The sequence below is a fragment of the Achroia grisella genome, unplaced genomic scaffold, assembly GCF_030625045.1.
Source record: "Achroia grisella isolate CSIRO2021 unplaced genomic scaffold, CSIRO_AGI_Agris_v1 utg537, whole genome shotgun sequence".
Taxonomy (NCBI): Eukaryota; Metazoa; Arthropoda; class Insecta; order Lepidoptera; family Pyralidae; genus Achroia; species Achroia grisella.
Window position 1 is genome coordinate 614,164 of NW_026712923.1, and position 23,239 is coordinate 637,402.

The 23,239-nt window shown below is 35.0% G+C and overlaps 2 protein-coding genes across 2 annotated transcripts in view; one reads left to right on the plus strand and one right to left on the minus strand.

Annotated features, from left to right (window-relative positions):
• Positions 1–23,239, plus strand: part of LOC131847466 (inverted formin-2) — a 155,670-nt gene that overhangs the window by 19,391 nt on the left and 113,040 nt on the right. Inside the window, exon 2 of the mRNA XM_059197055.1 lies at positions 2,894–3,046. The gene's annotated coding sequence lies outside the window, so the exon portion shown is untranslated. The remainder of the gene's footprint in view (positions 1–2,893; positions 3,047–23,239) is intronic.
• On the minus strand, positions 18,013–22,043 carry LOC131847511 (uncharacterized). The gene is made up of 3 exons (XM_059197092.1): positions 19,164–22,043; positions 18,647–19,080; positions 18,013–18,574 (listed from the first exon to the last, which is right to left on the minus strand). The coding sequence occupies exons 1-3, from the start codon at positions 22,041–22,043 to the stop codon at positions 18,013–18,015; spliced, it is 3,876 nt and encodes a 1,291-aa protein (XP_059053075.1).

A 23,239-nucleotide genomic window follows, 5' to 3' on the forward strand; every position in this document is an offset into this window, starting at 1 on the left:
AATAATATCTCAGGACAATTCACAACGCCGTCTAGTCCCATGCTAAGCAGAGCTTGTGTTATGGGTTCTAGACAACTGCTACAAATACATTTTTATGTAAATAAATACATATTATACATAGAAAACACCCAGACCGATACAAACAATCATACTTATGAATACAAATGTTTGTACCGTGCGAGGAATCGAACCCACGACCATCGGATAGTAAAGCTGTGTGCTAAACCGCTTCACCACTGCGGTCGTCAAAGTGGAGAATAAGTGTAGAATATGATCATGAAATTTATAACTTAACTATTTACAAAAAATGTCTTATCATTTGCTTGGTATCCACAATGCAATCTCAGTTTAGTTTGGGTCTAGATAGCGATGTGTGAATTGTCCAGTATATAAATTAAATTATATAGTTTAAAGGCGTATTTGCAACTACCCTCATTAGTTGCGCCGACAAAGTGTCTACATTTGGTATTCTTAGACTATTAAAGTGTTAGAATGTTTATAGGACCCCCCGTTTATCTATCTCCTTACTTAGATAAGAAGCTTTGTGTGCCAGCGACCGACATTATTACTGGACTTATTTATAGCGCTCGTGTGATAAGGAACCCATTTTGGTTTATCTTCAGGTTAGTTTTGTATGGGGATGTGCAAGATACAATTTGAAATGGTCTAATGTGTGATTAGTATATTTAGAATAGAATAGAATCTGACGGCCTCGGTTGTCTAGCGGTTTAGCACATCGCCTTAATTCCCATGGTCGCGGGTTCGATATCTCGCACGGTACAAACATTTGTATTCATGAGTATGATTGTTTGTATCGGTCTGGGTGTTTTCTATGTATAATAGTGACCTTTAATTAGTTTTATATATTATATTGAAGAATTAAAATTGTAATGGTGACATAATTATCTTAAAAAAATATGTAATTACTATTGACGTGCCATTGTGTAACGAGATTTGTTACACTTGTGAATAAAACAATATGAGATATGAAATAATATGTATGTATTTATGAAAAAAAAGTATCTATGTGTTTGTATCAGTTATCTTACCTATTATCCTGACCAAATAAAGAAGAAAATATTTATTAATCTAACCCAAAAAAGCAATAGAAAGAAGTTTCTGCTTCAAAAATTACGAATATCCAAACAAACTTTCATCTCCTATTTAATTTTGCCCCCTTAAGGGTAAAATTTTGTATATTGAAATTATTAGTATGATTGTTTGTATCGGTCTGGGTGTTTTCTATGTATAATAGTGACCTTTAATTAGTTTTATATATTATATTGAAGAATTAAAATTGTAATGGTGACATAATTATCTTAAAAAAATATGTAATTACTATTGACGTGCCATTGTGTAACGAGATTTGTTACACTTGTGAATAAAACAATATGAGATATGAAATAATATGTATGTATTTATGAAAAAAAAGTATCTATGTGTTTGTATCAGTTATCTTACCTATTATCCTGACCAAATAAAGAAGAAAATATTTATTAATCTAACCCAAAAAAGCAATAGAAAGAAGTTTCTGCTTCAAAAATTACGAATATCCAAACAAACTTTCATCTCCTATTTAATTTTGCCCCCTTAAGGGTAAAATTTTGTATATTGAAAGTTTGTATTATTGTCTGTCAGTTTTAAATTTAGACGTCTAATACGAATACTTTTACAGAGTTTCGGTATAAATAAATTTGTTAAAATATTTTGTACATTTCAACAAGTTCTCGCCGTGGGATGCGACGACCGCCAAGGCTAAATGCATTCACCTATGCTTGACCTTATTGATCGACATAAAAAATTGTAACATCATCTATGCATTTAAATAAAATTGGAGTGTCTGTTTGTAATATTGAAATAACCGTTTTTTACTACATGCATATGAATATAAATACGGTATATACACCAAAATAACATTTTTTACAGTTTTTGTGTCTGTCTGTTTGTTCTGGCTAATCTCTGAAATGGCTGGACCGATTTTAACGGGACTTTTTTTGACAGGTAGGACTGTTTTTGATGTAATAACGAGTAACTTATGCCACTTTTATTTTAGAAATATGTATTGTTCGTCTTAATTTATTCGTTCCATTAGGTACTGATAGGTTCAAACTAATACATTTACATCCTGCATCTTCCCTTATTTTATCCCCATGGGGTTTGAATTTATCAAAATCCTATTTAAGTGAACGTCTTCATCATAGTAGCTCCAATCTCTAATTTCAGTTCAATCAGTGGAAAATCTAAGCAGATTTATATAAAATTTTATCCCCTATTTTATCCCCTTAGGGGTGGAATTTATCAAAATCCTTTCTTAGGGGATGCCTACGTCATAGTAGCTTTATGCATGCAAAGTCTCAGTCCGATCGGTTTAAAATTGACAAAAGTTTCATATAAACTTTCAACCCCTATTTTATCTCCTCCTCTTAATTAATCAAAATCCTTTCTTAGCGGATGCCTACATCATAACATCAACCTGCATGCCAAATTTCAGCCCGATCCGTCCAGTGGTTTGGGCTGTGCGTTGATAGATCACTATGTCAGTCAGTCACCTTTGAGTTACATACATTTAGGTATACGGTACTTACATTATATAAATTGTATCTGTCCGTTTGTTCTTGCTAATCTCTGAAACGTCTGGACCGATTTTGACGTGATTTCACTCGCAGATAGCTAATGTTATAACTTAGACTACTTTGTTTTAGAAATATGTTTATTATTTAAAAAAAAATGTCTGTCTGCTCTTGCTGCCGTTCTTTGTAACGTAACTAATATTAAAAAGTAAATTATAATTTATTTAATTTTAAAAAAGTTTAGCAGCTAGTTGATATATACTTTGTTATTAGGTTTTTTTAAACAATATACAATCATATTTATATATGTTTTTTTTTTACAGGTTTACAAGGAACTTAAACACAGTGCCGAAGTTTACGTGTTTTTAAGTTTACGACGTTTAATCATGTGATATACGAACATACAAACATGTTCATTGTTTAAGTGTAACAGTGGGGGTTAAATAAAGTGTTTTGTTGATCGAGAAATTAAATTGGTAAGTGATACCTCTTATAATTAGTAAAATACTAGTTGATTCACGCAGCTTCGTCTGCATCACACTTTACATATTATCTGTTTAAATTATAGCCTACACATTATTATCAGCATCATACATAATTCTATAGGTTCCAAGGCTTCATACAAAAATATATAAAAATATACAATCGAGTCTAGAACCTTCTTTTTTGAAGTTGATTACGAATAAATTGTTTATACTATAGAATTGTTAAAACCTGTTTAACTATATTAATAATGCAAATAAAACCTTTTCGACACGTTATATATATTGCTTAAACTGTAATTAGAATGACCATCAATCAATCAACGCACTTTTCACAATCCCCTTAACGACAAGTGGTAGCAAACAGCCCCATATATGCATATCTATAGTCTACACTAGAGCTATTGCCAACGGTATGTATAGAGTACAAAGTAATTGATAGGTTCTTCATTTGTAACGAAGAACTATGTCGTTACTTTGAAAGTTACTAGTTACTGTAGTTACATTGTGTTTGTAGTTACTTTTGGGTACCTGTTGTGTACCTAGTATTTGTTAGATAACTGCTATAACCGGATACCACCAGTTCCTATCCACTACCATCAGCTCCGTTATGTTTAAGTAGTTACTAAAATCGAAGTCAATATAATTTATCTAAATTTTTTTACTATTAAGTTTGTTGCCAGTGTGTTGTTTACACACTAGGTCACCTGTTAAAAGAAGCGCGTTCATTCTTAAAACCTCGAACTTGACCGATCGGAACTTTTTTGAGTGGTAAACGATGGAGGCCCGAAGGTCGACCTTCGAAATTTTGGTCTCAATAGATCAAGCCGTTTCGGAAGAGACTTTACAAAGCGTACAAATCTGATCTCTAAGATCTCTCCGCGTTCCGCCTAATATAGGGAAAGTATACTAATATAGAAATTTGACTATTATACAGAGAAATTATATATAGTTATTGTTTAAAAAACAATACATCATATTGAGGGTTTTAAAAAAACTAGAACATACCGAGTGTTCTTTAAAAACGAGAACAAATATTATTACAGCCCTAAGAAGTGGTACAGTGCCAATTGTATCAAAACTAGTAACGTAATGATACTGTAGTAACGAATACAACTTGGTTTAGTAACTAGTATGTCTGGTACTCAATTTGTCGTTACTCTTACAACGTTAGTACATACTAATTCTCTGTTCACAACTTTTCAATTACAAGCGATTGATTGTAATTGCACAATTGTTGTCACTTACAGCTTGTTTGTTGGTCAATGGTTGATATGTGGTGCAAGTGATAGGCTGTTGACGTTTGTAAAAAGTTGTAAAAACTGTTAAAGAAATTACAATTTGAAAATTTCGGTATTACACCTCGCTAGTGAATTTATAAATAATGTCTTACCTGTATTACTTAGTATGGTGGCTAAGACTTTGAAGTCTCAAGTGGCTTCGATTCTCCGTTAAGATTTCCAAGGTCGTCTGTCGATTAAGAGTAAAGTATCGGGTTGATAATGAAAAAAAATACTAGAATAAAAATGATAAAAAGTCTCGTTGATTTTGGAAAGATACAAGTCGGATCATTTTACGAAACAAAATGTTTAGAAATCCATTCTTCATTATCTTTAATATAGCGTCAATTCATTTAAAAATCCTCTAGTGTTGCATTGTGTTCATTGGGAGCGTTAATCGTTTCACAATACATGCGCCGCGAGATTATTTGGTCTTCTACTATAAAAATATACCATACTAGCTTTTGCCCGCGGCTTCGATCGTGTTAATTTATTCCCTTAGGGGTGCAATTTATCAAAATCCTTTCTTAGGGGATGCTTACGTCATAGTAGCTTATTGTATGCAAAGTCTCGGCCCGATCGGTTTAAAATTGACAAAGTTTCATACAAACTTTCATCCCCTATTTTATCCCTTTAGGGGTAGAATTAATCAAAATCCTTTCTTAGGGGATGCCTATATCATAACATCTACCTGCATGCCAAATTTCAGCCCGATCCGTCCAGTGGTTTGGGCTATGCGTTGATAGATCACTATGTCAGTCACCTTTGTGTTATATATATTGGAAATCGCTTAGAGCCTGTGACGTGTCCCACACAATAAGTAGCATTGTATAATTTGCTAAGAGGTGTCTGTGTAGAAACATCATTCTATCTTAAAACTGTCTAGTTTTAATTGAGTTATTGATTTCAGCCTTATGTCGTACCACTTAAGTTGACATTATGACATTGACATTTTATTAGTACTAATTACGCTACCCGGCATTCTCTATTGATATGTAAAGTGTGTCTAGTTTGTTTGAGACACTGTGGATATTTTTCATGATTTATGATTTACGTCTTCATTTATATGACGGCCTCAGTAACCTAGCATTCTACCGGAACAAAAGCACCGATTTAGTTCCGATGGTCGCTGGTTCGATTCCTCGCATGACATGCATTAATATAAACTTTTGTATACTGTATACATAAAATACTGTGTATTTACTTAAAAGAACGTTTATTTGAAATAGCAAAACACAAGAAGAACGAGGAAGAAGGTTGTCTACCTTCTTCCTCGTTCTTCTTGTGTTAAGTCTGCGTTCCGAATGAGTGGAGAACTAAATAAATATATGACTATTTAAAAGTTATTATATTAAGTTTATTTGAATAAAGATTATATATATTTCTATTATATTATTCAGCAAAATAAACAGATTTAAAGGATTGATCCTTATCATAACATGTCACTGTATGTCAGATTAATCTTAATAACTATTATCATTTTATATAAAAAGATCAGGAAATGATCTCCGGATTTCCGACCTTGTAATCTTCTAGAGGCAACGTAGGTAGTTGAACAGCCTTCTAGAGGTCTCAGAACAGATGTTCTTCGGGAAGGTGGGTTTTCGCAACGCCACTTTATATGGCGATACGGGTCATTGCTATACTGGCGACCTTACGCGCATATGCGCGCGCGCATGAGCTCCCAACGTGTTTACTTTGATATGACATATTAATATATTGATTTTATTAAATATACTTAAATAGTTAATTTGGATCGCGTCTGTTGCTCGTTCTTCTTGTGAAGAGACAGCTTTCCGAATGAGCGGTAGATTATAAATAATATAGTAAATAGAGCCAATGAGGCATGTAAAATTTAATTCTAAAATATAGATTTGTGGAGAACTGGAGTAATAATAATAATAATCATTTATTCAGCATAAAAAAGAGTACAGAGTAAAAAAGAAAACTTAAAAACTAATAATCGTCTATGCTGAAAAGGCTTCCACTCAGTTGGTGCCGCAGCGTGTCACTACAGCGCTGATTTTCAGTGGAGCCACTTGAAAAAAAGAAATAGCATTCGTGATGAATTTAAATATATAAAATGAAGAATCAGTTAAATGGATGAATTATAAGTATGTGTGATAAATAGAAGAAAAATATATAAGGATAAAAAAGTGTTGATAGAAAGACTTTGACTTTTGTGTAATGTAAGTAGTGGAATAGAAAGATAATCTGTGGCTATTCAAAAGTGCTTAAATAAAGTTTATTTGAATAAAGGATTTTCTATTCTATTCCATTCTGCATATGTTTTGAATTGAGTAGATTATGATACATTCATTTAGATTTATATTTGCTTGCTGTTATAGTATTGGAATATTGAATTAAATAAATAATAAAAAAATTTGATGATGGCAGGCAAAAGTTTTGTTTTACATATAGGTTTCTTTCTATCTGTGAGTAAAAGACCCTTCAAAGTCGGTACAGCCGTTTCAGAGATTAGCAAGAGCAAACAGACAGAAAAAAATTGTATAGTTTTTTTATGCAAATACTGTATATATTTTCATATGCAATTATTGAAATAGAAATAGAAATAATCTTTATTCAAATAAACTCATTACAAGCACTTTTGAATAGTCATATTTTGATTCTACCACTCATTCGGAATGCAGATTCATCACAAGAAGAATGAGCAATTGATATTGAAACGCTGTTAATTTGAAATTATAAACAGACACTTAAATTTTATTTATCTGTATAGATGAAACGTGAGTAAACATGTGTGATACAAGTTTTGTTAAACATAAATCTACGTACATTCAGTATCATTAAAACACTATAGTGATCGTTATAAAGTAACTCAGTCAATTAAATTGCTAACGTCCAAAGATTGTATGACTTGTACGGCAAATTGTATGAAGGGTTAGTAATGAGTCAGTGATGACTTATAGCGTCCCACGCACTGCAACTAAAAATAATCATCGATTCTCTGAACATACCTACTTACTTCCATGAGTAATTAATAACAGGTATTAAATAACTGTAACTGAAGTAACTAAATAACAGTTAGGTAACTAAGTAAATGTAATAGGTAACTAAATAACAGCTTATAGAATAGAATAGAAAATTATTTATTCAAATAAACTTACATAGCATTTTTGAGTAGTCATCATAATTTTTTAATTAATATATTTTTTATTTTATTAAATTTATTAATTAATTTATTTTTTAATTTACCGCTCATTAGGAAAACAGTCTTATCACAAGAAGAACGAGCAAGGAACTTGCGTGTTGCTCTTTTATGTAATAGAAATAGATTTTTTTTATTCAAATAAACTTAAATTTAAGCAGTGTTGAACAGTCATACTTTTTTTATTCTACCACTTATTCTGTCTCAGGAAACTTAACTGATAGTATTTTAAAAATGAAAGCTCAAAAAAAATAAAACGTTGTAAGATCCCGAAATTAACTAATTATACTTATAAATAATGACTGCGTCAAACTTAAAACAGTATATAAAATCCCTTCAAAAACATAAATGTGAAATGATAGCCGAGTTTAATATTATGATATATGCCTTGATTGTTGACTTCTACGACAAAAGAGATGAGATCTAAATGGGTGCCAAGTTCAATGGTCTGTCCTGAAATGTATTTATAACAATATAAAATATCATTTCTTCTTATAACTTACGATAATATACTGTAGCCTAAGGTCTAACTTGGCCAGTTCTCATATACCAATTATTACTTTCGATTGCTAGTTACTATTAATATTAAAATAGGAACCGACAAGTAACATGTTTAGAACTTGCGAAGGCTACAGTATATTTCGTATATGAAAACTAGCCAAGTTAGATCTTAGGCTACAGTATATTATCCTAAGTTATAAGAAGAAATGATATTTTATATTGTTATAAATACATTTCAGGACAGACCATTGAACTTGGCACCCATTTAGATCTCATCTCTTTTGTCGTAGAAGTCAACAATCAAGGCATATATCATAATATTAAACTCGGCTATCATTTCACATTTATGTTTTTGATGGGATATCATTACTTTTTGTACATAAATTATACTAGGTACATATTTATAACTAAATTAATACCAAATTATTTTTGATAAATTACTGTATTTTCGTATATTTACGGGGTATAATTGTCTTTTTTTTGTGTTATTTTCTATATTTTCTTGTAACTTTTAAATGTTGAAGTCCAAAGCCAATTCAGTATCAGGAATTTTTGGGCAAATCGGGGCGGTATAACGTCCACAGATGGTTGTACTCTACAATAGAGCTCTCGTGACTTGGATCTAAATTGTTAAGACGTACCCCATCTAAGGTTTTAACTCTGGAGAGTCCAACGTAAACCTGCCCTTTATTAAATATGGAATAGCCTATGTTGAGAAGAGGACTGCCAAAACTAAGGCCTTGTGATTTGTGGATAGTAATAGCATATGTTAAGCAAATACGGAATTGTTCTCTATCAACATATACATTATTTAATATCTGAAACTTCGTTTTGACACGTTATAGTTCGTAAAGACGATTATGTAACAAATTGACTGTTATCTATTGAATTCTCAAGAAAACAATTTGTTACCAATGAGTTCTCATTCTCGAGTTAACTATACATTCCTACTTATAACTATACTAAAATTGTTATTAATTTTTGGTTTAAACTATTGTCTATACCATACGTATTTACTAAAATAATGTAATAATAATATAACCACAAATATATAAGTATAATTTAAGAAAGCTATAAATTTCGTAGCATAAATCACAACCTTATAGGTTAGATATCGAGAAACAAAACATTGAGACATATGAGGGCGGCTGCCATTCGCTCGGACAGGTTCGCGTCAACGTTTTATCGCACCGCTCCCACACGGCGCCGCCGCGGCGCCCTATACCGAAATGTCTATTATTTAATAATTATTTATAAAAATAATGATTTTACACTATCGATGTGCGCTAAATATTGAAATAATAATTAATACCAAATCTCAGTTAATAACATAATAAATACGAAATTCGACTATACTCCTAGTTATAAGTACGAGTATATTTTAGACAGAATCTAAATTATAGCAACTAGTGTTTACCGCTCAATGCAATATTTGAAGTTTGCTAGTTATCGACACTGATGTGAAGGGGTCAACGTAAATTGGTAATGATCGACGTTTTCATACAATATTACTTTCCGTCCAGTACAAGATGAAATTTTTCGCCAGGGATCAATGTCAATTGGTGGCTATCGACGTTTTCATAGAATTTTAGTATTCGTCCAGTATAAGTTGAAATATAATCAATTAAAGTGAAAAATTGTAGTAAAATGATAACAATTTACCAGTTTCAGATTTTTTCCTTTATATTCACCTAATTACCTATCTGCATGCCAAATTTGAACTTCCTAGGTCATCTGGAAGTGGGTTATAATTTTGATCTATAGTTGATCAGTGATAAAAATGACGATTTTTGGACATTAATATCTAAATAACCGTTTGAGATATGTTTATGAAATTTGGAACACATATTTATCTCGCAAGTCTCAATATATGAACCAAATTTGACAGGTTTGTGTGATAGAGTTTTTGAGTTATGAGGGGGTCAAAAGTGGCTCCAAATGGTTCGTGTAAATATACACACGGTGCTGCAAGCCAGTTTACTTGAAACTCGGCTTGACACGCTGCCGCGTGTCTAGATTTATACGTATAATTAGTAGAAATCACGGGATCTTACCACGTTTTATATTTATATTTATTTTATATTTTATTACTAACATAGGATAAGTTATGTCATTAAGCTGTTACTAACACAATGGATCATGTTGTCTGAAATAAAATTATTATTATTATTTGTATGTGTATACTAGGTATATATGCATTTAGGGAAAAATGTATCTATGTATGTATAATATTTATATGAGTTGTCTAGTACGTATAATACAAGCTCTGCTTAGCTTAAGACTAGATGGCGCTGTGTGAATTGTCCTGAAATATTAGTATTCTATTAGTTATTGCTCCACGATTACGATACTGAACTCCCGGACGGTGATTTTTACTAATTATACGTATAAATTTTGACCGCGTCAAGTTTAAAACAGTATATAGTATATAAAATTATATCAATTTCTATAAAAAAAAAAATAATGTCAACAATATATAAAACCAGCTTCATTTATGGAACACTAGTGTTTTCGCGTGGCATCATTCGCATGGTCAAGTTGAAATCAAACTGTTTGTATTGGACATTTAGAATAACATGACATTATCCTGTTCTGAAGATGGTACTCGTTTTTGTACTGGTTTGAAATATTTTCGTAAGTTGTTTAATGGAAGTGAGTAGGTGTTTTTTTTAATGACGATGTAATGGAATTGTCTCTCCGGAGCTAACAGTACATGTTTGAGCAGCATCAGTGAAGGATGAAAGGTAAGGAAGAAATCAGATCAGAAATCAAGTCTAAAAAAATCAAGAATCATTTATTTGTGTAGGATATTTTAGTCGCTTATAAAAGTTAAATTTTTGTATTAATATAAATTCCTTACCGTCCGGGAGTTCAGTATACAGAATCGTGGAGCAATAACTAATAGAATACTAATATTTCAGGACAATTCACACAGCGCCATCTAGTCTTAAGCTAAGCAGAGTTTATATTATACGTACTAGACAACTCATATAAATATTATACATAGATATTTTTTTTCCTAAATGCATATATACCTAATATACATATACATATACTAGTATACATATATAAAACACCCAGAACGATACAATATTACTCATCAATACAAAAGTTCGTACCGTGCGAGGAATCAAACCCGCGACCATCGGAAGTGAAGCGGTGTGCTAAACTTTTAAACCACCGTATACAATAACTGCACCTATGTTTACAGTATTGATTACAGCCACAAGACTCCTTATAAAGTGGGTAAAAACTCCCTAATAACAAAGTCGGACATTAGTCAACACTTCGATGGTCATCAACTAACATCATATATGTTTATATGTCATTTATGGACGTTGCATATCAACGGAAATCCGGGCGAGTCAAAAAATATACGTTATAGTTGTGCCGGCGACTACGTCCGCGCGGATTTTTGAATAAAAAATGAACCGAATTGGACATTTCGAATCGAAAGTGTTTTTTTTTTATTCTTTGCATTCATTGCACTTTAAAAGAGTGTAAAAGAGGCGAGCTTAATGCCATATGGCATTCTCTACCTTTGGGTAGAACTAGAAAGCGTTGTAGCAGTAATGGCGAAAATTTGTGATATTAATACTGTAATAAATAATTTGCTAAACAAAATCTGTGTGCATATATAATTTATGTTATATAATTATAATATATACTTTAAAAATAAATATACATATATATATATATATTGAAATATATAAATTACACAGAATAAATACATAAATACGCTAAATATAGTTGAAAGTACCTACTTAACTCAACGCCAAACAGTTAAAGCTCATTTTGACGACTCAACAGGTAATTAAATAGTTTCATTTTAAAAATGGTCTTACTCGGTGCTAAGCAGGTCTATAGGCATTGTATTCCAGAGGTTAATTGCCGTAACTGTGAAAGAGTTTGACATAAAGCTTGTATGATGGGAAGGAGTAGAGAGAAGGAGGTTATGAACTGAACGGACGTTACGTGAATGAGAGTCGCTAATGAACCGAAATCTATCTTTCAAATAAGTGGGAGAGTGTTGAAGTTGATTAAAAAAAAAATACAAATATATTACAATCTAAAATGTTATTAGTCTGTGGTCTGTAATCAGTAGTATTAGAGAGTCTGTAAAATTGAGTTGTTAAAATTAGTGGAATAAAAAGTTTGTTGAGAATAAAAATTGTGCGTTTGAGTTTTGAAGGTTGTTTTAGTGAAATAATTCCACTAAAACAACCTTCAAAAGAAGAAGTCGAAAGAAAGAAAGAAGAGTCGAATATGATGGAGAAGAGTGTGCAAAGGATACGCAAGTTTCTGCGGTTACGAATTGACAACCATTTAAGTTGTGAGCGAAATTTAGAGACCTGGTCATACTTTCTCAGCCCAAAAATGAACCGAATACAGTTGTTAAGTAATCGGTCCAACTTATTCAACTGATCTTGGGAGAGATTTTTTTTTATAACACAGGAGACAAACGAGCATGCGGCTCATCTGATGGTAAGTGTTTACCGCCGCCCATGAGCACCCGCAACACCAGGGGAATTGCAAGTACGTTGTCGGCCTTTTAAAAAGGAATAAGCTGTTTTCTTGAAGGTTTCAATATCGTATCGGTTCGGAAATACCATTGCTGGAAGGTGATTCCATAATGTGGTTGTGCGAGGCAAAAAGTTTCTAGAAAACCACACGGTGGAAGACCGCCATTCATCCAGATGATCAGGATGGTATTTCAGTTTCAAAAGAGATTAGTAAGACACGCGTCAGCATAATCAAACTGCGGAAGTATAAGTGATTGGACAAGGGGCAATTTAGGAAGGTGGGAGAAAGAATTTAAACCGATAAAGAATACGGAAAATATCTGTAACCCTGCGAGATACCTCCGCTACCTGTAAATACCATCGAAGTGTGGGGTCAATCAATATATTTTATTTTTATTTAAATAACTTTAATCCACGTCATACACAGGTAAAAAGTACATATGGCGGACTTAACACCTAATGGCATTTTCTACCAGGCAACCATGAGTTGTGCAGAGATAAGTTGTTGGCGGTCCAAACAATATTATAATATTTTATAGAATATACATGAATAAATATATATATAGACACATGTAAATACATAAATATTCCTACAAATATACACAAAAATATACCATACACATAAATATATGACCAATAATCTGACAATGAAATAGTGATTACAGCCGACCGAATATACCTAGGTCCTTAACGGAGTGACGAAACAGTTATTAAAACAGATACATTCAAATATACACGACGACGTATTTGACGACCTCGGTGGTCTAGCGGTCTAGCACACCGCTTTACGACTGATGGTCGCGGGTTCGATTCCTCGCACGGCACAAACATTTGTATTCATGAGTATGATTGTTTGTATCGGTCTGTGTGTTTTCTAGGTATAATATGTATGTATTTACAAAAAAAAATCTATGTATATGTATCAGTTATCTAGTATCCATAACACAAGCTTTAGATAGCTTAACTTGGGTCTAGATGGCGCTGTGTGAATTGTTTTGAGATTATTATTATTATTATACACATATCCAACTGAGCACCTCCTTTTTTAGTCGGTTAGAATTATAAAGTAAAGTATGACAAATTGGTTATTTCCCTACAACATCGTCGCTTGCATCGTGTTAGCATTCCTGACCTACGGAACAGTATGTTTCCCATAGATTAAAAATTCAATGTATTTATAACCATACATCTGAATTGCTACCTGTTTCTTTCCTGTGAGCGAGACAGATAATATTTCTGTCGTATGTGCGATAGAGATAGTAGGATGTTGAAATTAGTAGACGTTTAGAATGGATTATGTTTAATTTAGATATCTAATTCTGCCGTTACTATCTTTTGAGGGTTCCTGTTTGGAGGGTACTACTGGATAGAAATAATAATGTCCCTGGCCAGTTCACATAAAGTAAGCAGTAAGCAGAGCTTGTATGGACAGGATAATTCACACAACCTCATCAAGTTCCGAAGTAAGCAGAGCTTGTATATGAATATATTTGTTAGCTTGGAGAGAATGCCATATTTTTTTTTAATATACAGAAAATACTCTGACCCATTTATATTTATGAATATGAAATGTTTGTATCCTGCGGGAATTGAACCCGACACCCTCTATACATGTAAATTGGAGTGTCTGTTTGTAATATTGAAATAAACGTTGTTTACTACATGCATATGAATATAAATACGGTACATGTATACACCAAAGTAAATTTTTTTACAATTTTTGTCTGTCTGTCTATTTGTTTGTTCCGGCTAATCTCTGAAATGGCTGGACCTTTTTTGATGGAACTTTTTTTGGCAGGTAGCTGATAAGGAATAACTTAGGCTTCTTTTATTTTAGAAAAATTCTCTAATTAACATTTTTGTTAAATTCCACGCGGACGAAGTCGCGAGTATAGCTAGTTGGAAATAAATATATAATAATTTTAATTTAATTTAATTAACAACCAAGTATTTTTAGTACTATACTAAAACAAAAAAATCCATCACCGGGGTCAGTCAGGAATATAATTGCCATGGTACTATACCATAGACCATGGGAAAGGGGACTGTTACTAATGTGGATTAGTTACCCCATTGCTAGCAATGTCAGTCAAAGGAGGTCAACCTGACATGATAGGTTGACCTCCACGCGGTTCCCACTGAAAACAACATTGGTAAATTTTGCTAGTATGGGCTAACTGACCTGACCTCATGTTCATCTTATCATCCTCCACTGGTGCCCCGCCAGCGTAAACCGTTAACAGATACGGGTCATTCCATTATCATCCCTAAAAAATATATAGCACTGGCCATTGACTCGATACTCCTATTTTTTATATTGCCCAATAATATTGGTTTCTTATATATATTATTGCCAGTCATTATTCCTTTTTAAAACGCCAACAACGCACTTGCAATTCCCCTGGTGTTGCCGATCCTCATAGGCGGAAGTAATCATTTACCATCAGTTGATCTACATGCTCGTTTGTCCCCTGTGCTATAAAAAAAATTAAGTTCAAATATAATAATAATAATAATAATACCAGGGGTATGCCGGGCTTCTGCCGGGGGTATGTTGCCATCTCCTCTCCTAAAGAGGGGAAATGAGAATTTTTGAAAAAAAAAAAAATATCATCTCAGGACAATTCAGACAGAGCCATCTAGACCCAAGTTAAGCTAGCTAGAGCTTGTGTTATGGGTACTAGATAACTGATACATATACATAGATATTTTTTTGTAAATACATACATATTATACATAGAAAACACCCAGACCGATACAAACAATCATACTCATGAATACAAATATTTGTGCCGTGCGAGGAATCGAACCCGCGACCATCGGTCGTAAAGCGGTGTGCTTGACCGCTAGACCACCGAGGTCGTCAAGTATAAAAATATAAAGTCTAGAATACCAAGTCGATGACAAGAAAATAACAATTTCCGACTAAAATAGACACCGACACTTTGGAGAATGCAGTGTCAAGTGTCGATCTCGCCTTAATCATTGTTAGTTGCTGACATTCCGTACATATAGGACGTACTCGCCAGAGGAATTAATTACGAGATCATTGATCAATTAAAAAATATTCCTTGTGTACTTATATAGTTGGCTCTTGTATTGCAGAATCATTACATAGTAAAACAAAGTCGCTGTCGTTGTCTGTCTCTATGTATGCTTAAATCTTTAAAACTACGCAACGGATTTTGAAGCGGTTTTTTTAATAGATAGAGCGATACTAGAGGAAGGTTTATATTATATATATATAATACATGTACACCCGGGCTAAGCCGGTGCGAGTAGCTAGTCATATATGTATTATGAGTACATGTGTACGTATATATATAAATAGCTGACTCAGCAATCGTTGTTTTGTCATATAAATTAAAATCGCTATAAAAAATAGGGGCTGGTGTTCATCATCATCATCATTATCGCAGCCCGGACGACGTCCACTGCTGGACATAGGCCTCCCCCAAAGATCTCCACGACGATCGGTCCTGCGCTGCTCGCATCCAATGCCTTCCAGCGATCTTGACCAGATCGTCGGTCCACCTTGCTGAAGGCCTTCCCACGCTGCGTCTTCCGGTCCGTGGTCGCCACTCGAGGACTTTACTGCCCCAACGGCCATCTGTCCTACGAGCTATGTGCCCTGCCCATTGCCACTTCAGAGTCGCAATTCTTCGGGCTATGTCGGTCACTCTGGTTCTTCTGCGGATCTCCTCATTTCTGATTCGATCACGCAGAGTAACTCCGAGCATAGCCCTCTCCATTGCCCTCTGAGTGACTCTGAGCTTGTTGTTAGCGACCACGTCTCTGTTCCGGGTTGGTGTTAGAAGGGTGAAAATTTAGGGTTGTATGTATTATTAATACCACATTTAAAAAAAAAATTAAAGTTATCTTTATTTCTTCATGGTCACTATCCCACGCGACAGACACAACTAAAAATAACCCAAAGCCCTTCATAAGCCGTTCTTAATTATATTCAATTCTGCAATACAAGACTCGAGTATAAAGTCCGCGAGGTATATTTTTTAATTGATTAATTCCCCTGGCCGCTAGCAGTGCAGTGGCCGAAAGTAACGAATAGTAATTCTTATAAATAAATATATATGTAATAATCTCAGGACAATTCACACACAATGGCATCTAGACCCAAGTTAAGCTAGCTAAAGCTTGTGTTATGGGTACTAGATAACTGATACAAATACATAGATAATTTATTTTTTCGTAAATACATACATATTTACATCTACACATATAAATAAAATTGGAGTGTCTGTTTGTAATATTGAAATAACAGTTTTTACTACATGCATATGAATATAAATACGGTACATACACCAAAATAACATTTTTTTACAATTTTTGTCTGTCTGACTGTTTGTTCCGGCTAATCTCTTAAATGGCTGGACCGATTTTGACGGGACTTTTTTTGGCAAGTAGCTGATATAATAAGGAGTAAATTAGGCTACTTTTATTTTAGAAAAACGAAAGTTAAGTTCCACGCGGTCGAAGTCGCGGGAACAGATAGTTATAACATATATATATATTTATATTATATATATATGTATATACATTATTATATATTTACTAGATGAAAACAAATGATGAAAAAAAATTACCAAGACATCAAAACAACATCATACTATGTTTTGTAGCTATAACATTGTAACAATAGATTGGTTTCTCACAGTACACGTCGCCAATAATTCAATGTGTCACGGCGCCGAACCGGACGTCCTTGGTTCGATTCCTTGTACAGGCAATAGATTAATAATAACATCTCGACAACTGGTATGTCGGTTCGGTAACTTGTAAATGTGGTAATTAATTACAATATTTCATCTCTTGTGAAATGTGAAGTAAACAACGAGATAGCTTTATAAAAACTGTTTTATTATCGATCCACCCACATAATTAGACATATTCAATAATATTCATGCAACATCTTTCCCTTAATAATAATAATATGTAATAATGTAATTATAGTATCAAACACGCATAATAATAAACATAGTATAAATATAAACAATATTTTCAACATGATATCTAACATAGTTAAATTATGCTTCCAAGTGTGATTATCAACACATATATTTTTTACATTTTAACATGATTTAACTAAACAATTAACTAATCATATTTATACACTGTTAACATATTTATGAACTTCATCTTACTAATTACTATGTTATTTTTGTTTATTTTATTTGCTTAACATTTCTGTTTCTTTTTTTTTTTTTTTTTTTAATTTTATAACTATACTATACCACTATACATACTACTATACTTTACATTCATTGTACATTACACAAAATTATAGTTTATATATTATAGCTTACATATTATATTTTTATACCTTTGTTTTTACAATTAACAAGATTAATTTTAATTAATTACCATTTCATAAAATTGTATAATATTATATGTATATTTATTAGTGTTGTTTTGAATATAATAGAGTAGCTATTTCATAGATTAGGTGATTACCTAAGGTTTAGCCCTTTAAATTTTTAGCCCTTTTATTTTTTCTTTAGCAAGTTTTGCAGCTGCCCTTTCCAGCCGTGGAGATGGAGAGGTTTGCACGTTTTTGCCATCAAGATCGTCACAGGAATTATACGCCTCTGAATTTTCGGAAGATTGATTGTCATAAGACCCGTCTTGATTATCGCCGTCCTCACTCGTCATCTGTTGCGATGACGCAGTTGGAGCCGAAACAGTGGGATGCAGCTTAATAAGATGCCTACGATTTCTACGCAGCAATCTACCTGCACTGTCCATCACGAAGTAAGACCGTGGCTGAGATGCACGATCGACGACGCGTGCACGTTCCCTGCGAGTACCGTCCACAGTTACCACCCTGTCGCCGGTCACCAGCTCTGGAAGCTCTCGGGTGTTTATGTCATACCATTCCTTAGAGCGACGTTGGTTTCGGATTAAACTTTTATAATCATGTGAATTGTCTCTCTCTGGCATCAACTTGCTATCATGACACGGAAGTCGCGTATTCAACCTTCTGCCCATAAGGAGCTGGGCGGGACTGGAGACACCATCTCTTGGAGCAGTTCTGTAGTTGAAACAAGTAGAAGTCTTCCTTGGTGGAACTCGACTTTAGTAATAATGTTTTCAGAGTGCGTACTGCACGTTCACTGCGGCCATTGGACTGAGGGTAATTTGGTGATGAGGTTGTGTGCGTAAATCCCCATTTTGTCGCAAACGCTTTAAACTCTTTTGATGCATATGCTGGGCCATTATCGGAAAACAATTCCTGGGGTATGCATGTGATTGATCCCTCATTGCTAATATCACTTGTTTCGAAGTGATATTGGACAGGGGACACAGTTCTACAAAATTGGAGAAGTAGTCTACAAGAACTAGATAGTACTTTTTATTGACTTCAAATATGTCGGAGCCGACTTTAGCCCACGGCAGACTCGGGATGGTGTGCGGCCGCAGGGGCTCGCGCGGGGGCCGCGGCGCGTGCTCCGCGCACACCCGGCGCCGCGCACGCCGCGCTCCACGTCGCGCGACATCCCCGCCCAGAACATCACGTCCCGCGCCCGCCGCTTGCACCTGTCGATACCGAGATGACCTTCGTGAACTCTGTTTATCATCTCTGAACGGAGCGCTTTGGGTACGAAAATTAAATTATTTACTAGGAGCACTCCGTTCACATATTCGAATGCCTCCCTGTAGCTCCAATGAATGCGTGTGCATTCCTTCATATCATATTTATTTCGGGGCCACCCATTCATTATATAATTTATTAAAATTTGACACTCCTGGTCTTTTTCTGTGTGTACTTTAAGCGAATTTAATCTATCACTGCTAAATCTGAGATTTTCCACCAGAAAGCACGTCTGTTCTTCTATTTCTTCGGTTATTTTGTCATGCAGCAAATCCGGTAAAGCCATGGATAAAGTGTCCGCTACGAACATGTATTTACCTGGCTTATACTGCACTTGAAAATCGTATCTTTGAACTAGCATCATACGTTGCAATCTGGCAGGTACCGATTCCAAAGGTTTTTTAAAAAGGGCCTCCAGTGGTTTGTGATCAGTCTCGACGGTGATATCGCTCTTTCCAAAAATGTACTGATGGAATCTTTCTAGGGCGAAGACAATAGCCAGCATCTCTTTTTCTATTTGAGCATACCTTTGCTGCGTGTCAGTGAGCGTCATGGAGGCGAACTCGACGGGCCGGCCGGCCTGCAACAGCACGGCGCCGAGCGCTCGCGCGCTCGCGTCAACAGACAGCACGGCCGGCTCGCGCGGCTCGTATAGCGCCAGAACGGGCGCGCTGCACAGAGCGCGTTTTAATTCATTCACTACTTGATCTTCGCACGGGCCCCAACTCCATTCTATATCCTTTTTTAACAAATTCCGTAAGGAAGTAACCTTTTCAGAATAATTAGAAATAAATTTACTGACATAATTAACCATGCCTAAAAATCTCTCCAATGCCTGACGATCCGATGGATTCGGCATATCCATGATCGCTTTCAATTTTGATGCATCTATTTTCATCCCCTGTGCATTAAAGGTATGTCCCAGGTACGTTACCTCATTGACACAAAATTCACACTTTTCGGAATTAAATTTTATTCCCACTTTCCTTGCTCTTTCAAGAAGACATTCTAGACGACTGTCATGTTCCTCTTTAGTGGCTCCCCACACTATGACGTCATCAATAAATGAATCTACACCGATTAGGTCTTCCAGCAGCTGCCGCACTCTGGCGTGAAATATTTCAGACGCAGAATTTATACCATACGGCAGACGCATATACTGATACCTGCCGAACGGTGTACCGAATGTGCACAAGTCAGCGCTACTGTCATCTAGTTGAATCATCCAGAACCCCGATTTAGCATCCAATTTACTGAAATACCGCGCACCATTTAACTTGGTGGCTATTTCAGTGAGGGTGGGTAAAGGATAATGTTGTCGTTTTATGACACGATTTAGAGGTCGCGGGTCAAGGCACACCCTGATGCTGCCATCTTTTTTTGCTGCTATGACTATACCATTAACCCACGAAGTGGGATGGTATACCTTCCGTATTACACCCAAATTTTCCATGCGATCCAATTCCTCTCTAAGTTGGTCTCTCACTCCTAGTGGTATTTTTCTAACAGGGCAAATGCAAGGGTTCGCATCACTCTCAATTGGAATAGAATACGTACCAGGCAATTTACCTAATCCATGAAACAACTCATAATATTTATTTATGTCTAAAGAATATACTCTTTTAATTAAACCTATTTTTTCTACAGCATGTTTTCCCAAAATACTTTGACACGTTTGGTCCGATATTATAAATTTCAATTTGTGTTCAGTACCTTTATATGTCCAATCAATTGTGCAACAACCCATTATAGATAAGTAACTACCACAAACCGACCTGGCACGCGTATTGTCAGGTAGAATATTTGACAAAGACAAACCTAATTTAGAATAGTTATTTCTTGATAACAAATTTAAGTCGGACCCGGTATCTAGTTTAAAACGATGTCCACTGCCAGTCTGGGATAAATAAAGAGTTTCGTACCATTTGGAATCCTCGCTTTGTACTATTGCGTCGATGCTTTCAACAGACGAAATATAATACAAGTCATTTTCACTGCCACTGTAATCCGGAGGATTATCACTGAGTTCATACACTTTTTTATACCTACGCGTCGGACACATAACTTTGTAATGACCCTTGCCACCACATATGAAGCACTTCACTTTACGCGCCACACAACGATCACTTCCGTCACAGTGAGTAGAGCCGCAAGCGTCGCAGGACCTCGCGGCCGGCGCTGTCCACGCAGCCGGCCCGCCGCTCGCTCCGGCGGCGGCTCGGCCGCGGCCGTCGCCCGCCGCGGCGCGCCAGCGGCGGGGCGAGTGCCTGCGACTCGCGTCCCTCGTTCCGCGACGCATATCCGGTCGTCCTCTTCGAGTGCTGCTCACTGATGAACATTTTAGGGTTTCATATTTTATCCCCTCGATCTGTTTCTCGCCGTCGTTAGACATTTCATTGGCTTGACAAATTTTTATTGCTTTTTCTAGTGTTAAGTCATCTGTGCGTAGCAACCGATCTCGTACTGGAATATCTATGATACCGCACACGATTCGATCCCGCAGTAAGCTATCCTCTAGTTGTTCAAACTCGCAGCGCTGGCTTAGTAGTTTGAGTGCAGTGACGTAATCGTCGATACTCTCACCGACTTCTTGACATCTTGTGAAGAATTTAAACCGCACCATAGTCGTATTCGTTTTTGTCCCAAAATGATTATCAAATTTTTCGATTACTTTTTCTATATTTTCTTTCTCATCCTCGGAATTAAACTTGAATGTAGTGTAAATATCATATCCCTCTGATCCCACTAAATTAATTAACAAACTAGCTTGTACATCACTGGCCTCTTTATGAACTCCTGATGCTTTCAAGAAAACTCGAAACTGACGTAACCACTTACGCCACGTATCGGCCCGATTAGATGGACCTCCTTCCAAACACAATTCCGCCGGCGGTCGCGCGTGTTCCATTTTATAACTTGTTTTATAACTAATTGTGGACCTATTTAATTTAATTTCCACCACAATTACCGTACAATTACAATTTAAATCTATTTATTACACGCACCGCTGTCACCATGAAGTAAACAACGAGATAGCTATATAAAAACTGTTTTATTATCGATCCACCCACATAATTAGACATATTCAATAATATTCATGCAACAAAATGTTTGCATAGTATTGTTTAGAACGTAGAGAATAGGTTTTTTTTGTAATTCTGACTATACTAATGGTACCTATATTTATTTATGTATTTAACTTCAATGCACAAAACCAATATGTACATATGGCGGACTTAACACCCTGCAGCGTTATCTACCAGGCAACCATGAGTGGTGCAGAGAAAGATTGTTGGCGTTGCACTTATATAAATGAGAAATATCAAAAAGAAAAAACATATAAAGCAAAATATTTATATATATAAATATGCATAGATAAATATATATAAATAAATACATAATGATCTGATAATCAAATTATAAGTACAGCCTCAAATTGAAAGTAAGAAAAAGAAAGAAAATATAGAGAAACCAAAAGGAAATAACAGAAAGATGTGAAAAGAGGAGAAGGACAGTAAAAACAAGTTACAAATTTAAATAGTGTTTAAACGAAATTTTACTCGTGGCGCTGTGTGAATTGTCCTGAGATTATTATTATTATTATTATTACTATCATCATCATCACTACAGTATAAAACAAAGTCGCTGTTGCTGTCCTTTTTTATGATAGATAGGATGATAATGGAATGGTGCACCCGCCTGCGCTAACGGTCTAAGCTGGCGCACCGTGGAAGATGATAAGATGAGCATGAGGTCAGGTCAGTTAGCCCATCGTGACAAGCTCACCAGGAATTTGTCACGATGGTTTCCAGGGGGAACCGCGTGGAGGTCAACCTGTCATGGTACGTTGCTAGCAGTGGGGTTGTTCACATTACTAACAATGCCCTTTCCCCCCTGTCGCTGTCTGTCCGTCACTATGTATGCTTAAATCGTAGTTACCCAAATTCCGCCAAGTTGACTTTGATCTGATATATTTAATGCGACAGATCTCTACATATCCATTTATAATAATAATAAAGCCATTTATTCTGAAATTTACATATATATTTTAACTATAAAACTAACTTTTTAACTATATCACTATAAAAAAAAAGAATTTGTATA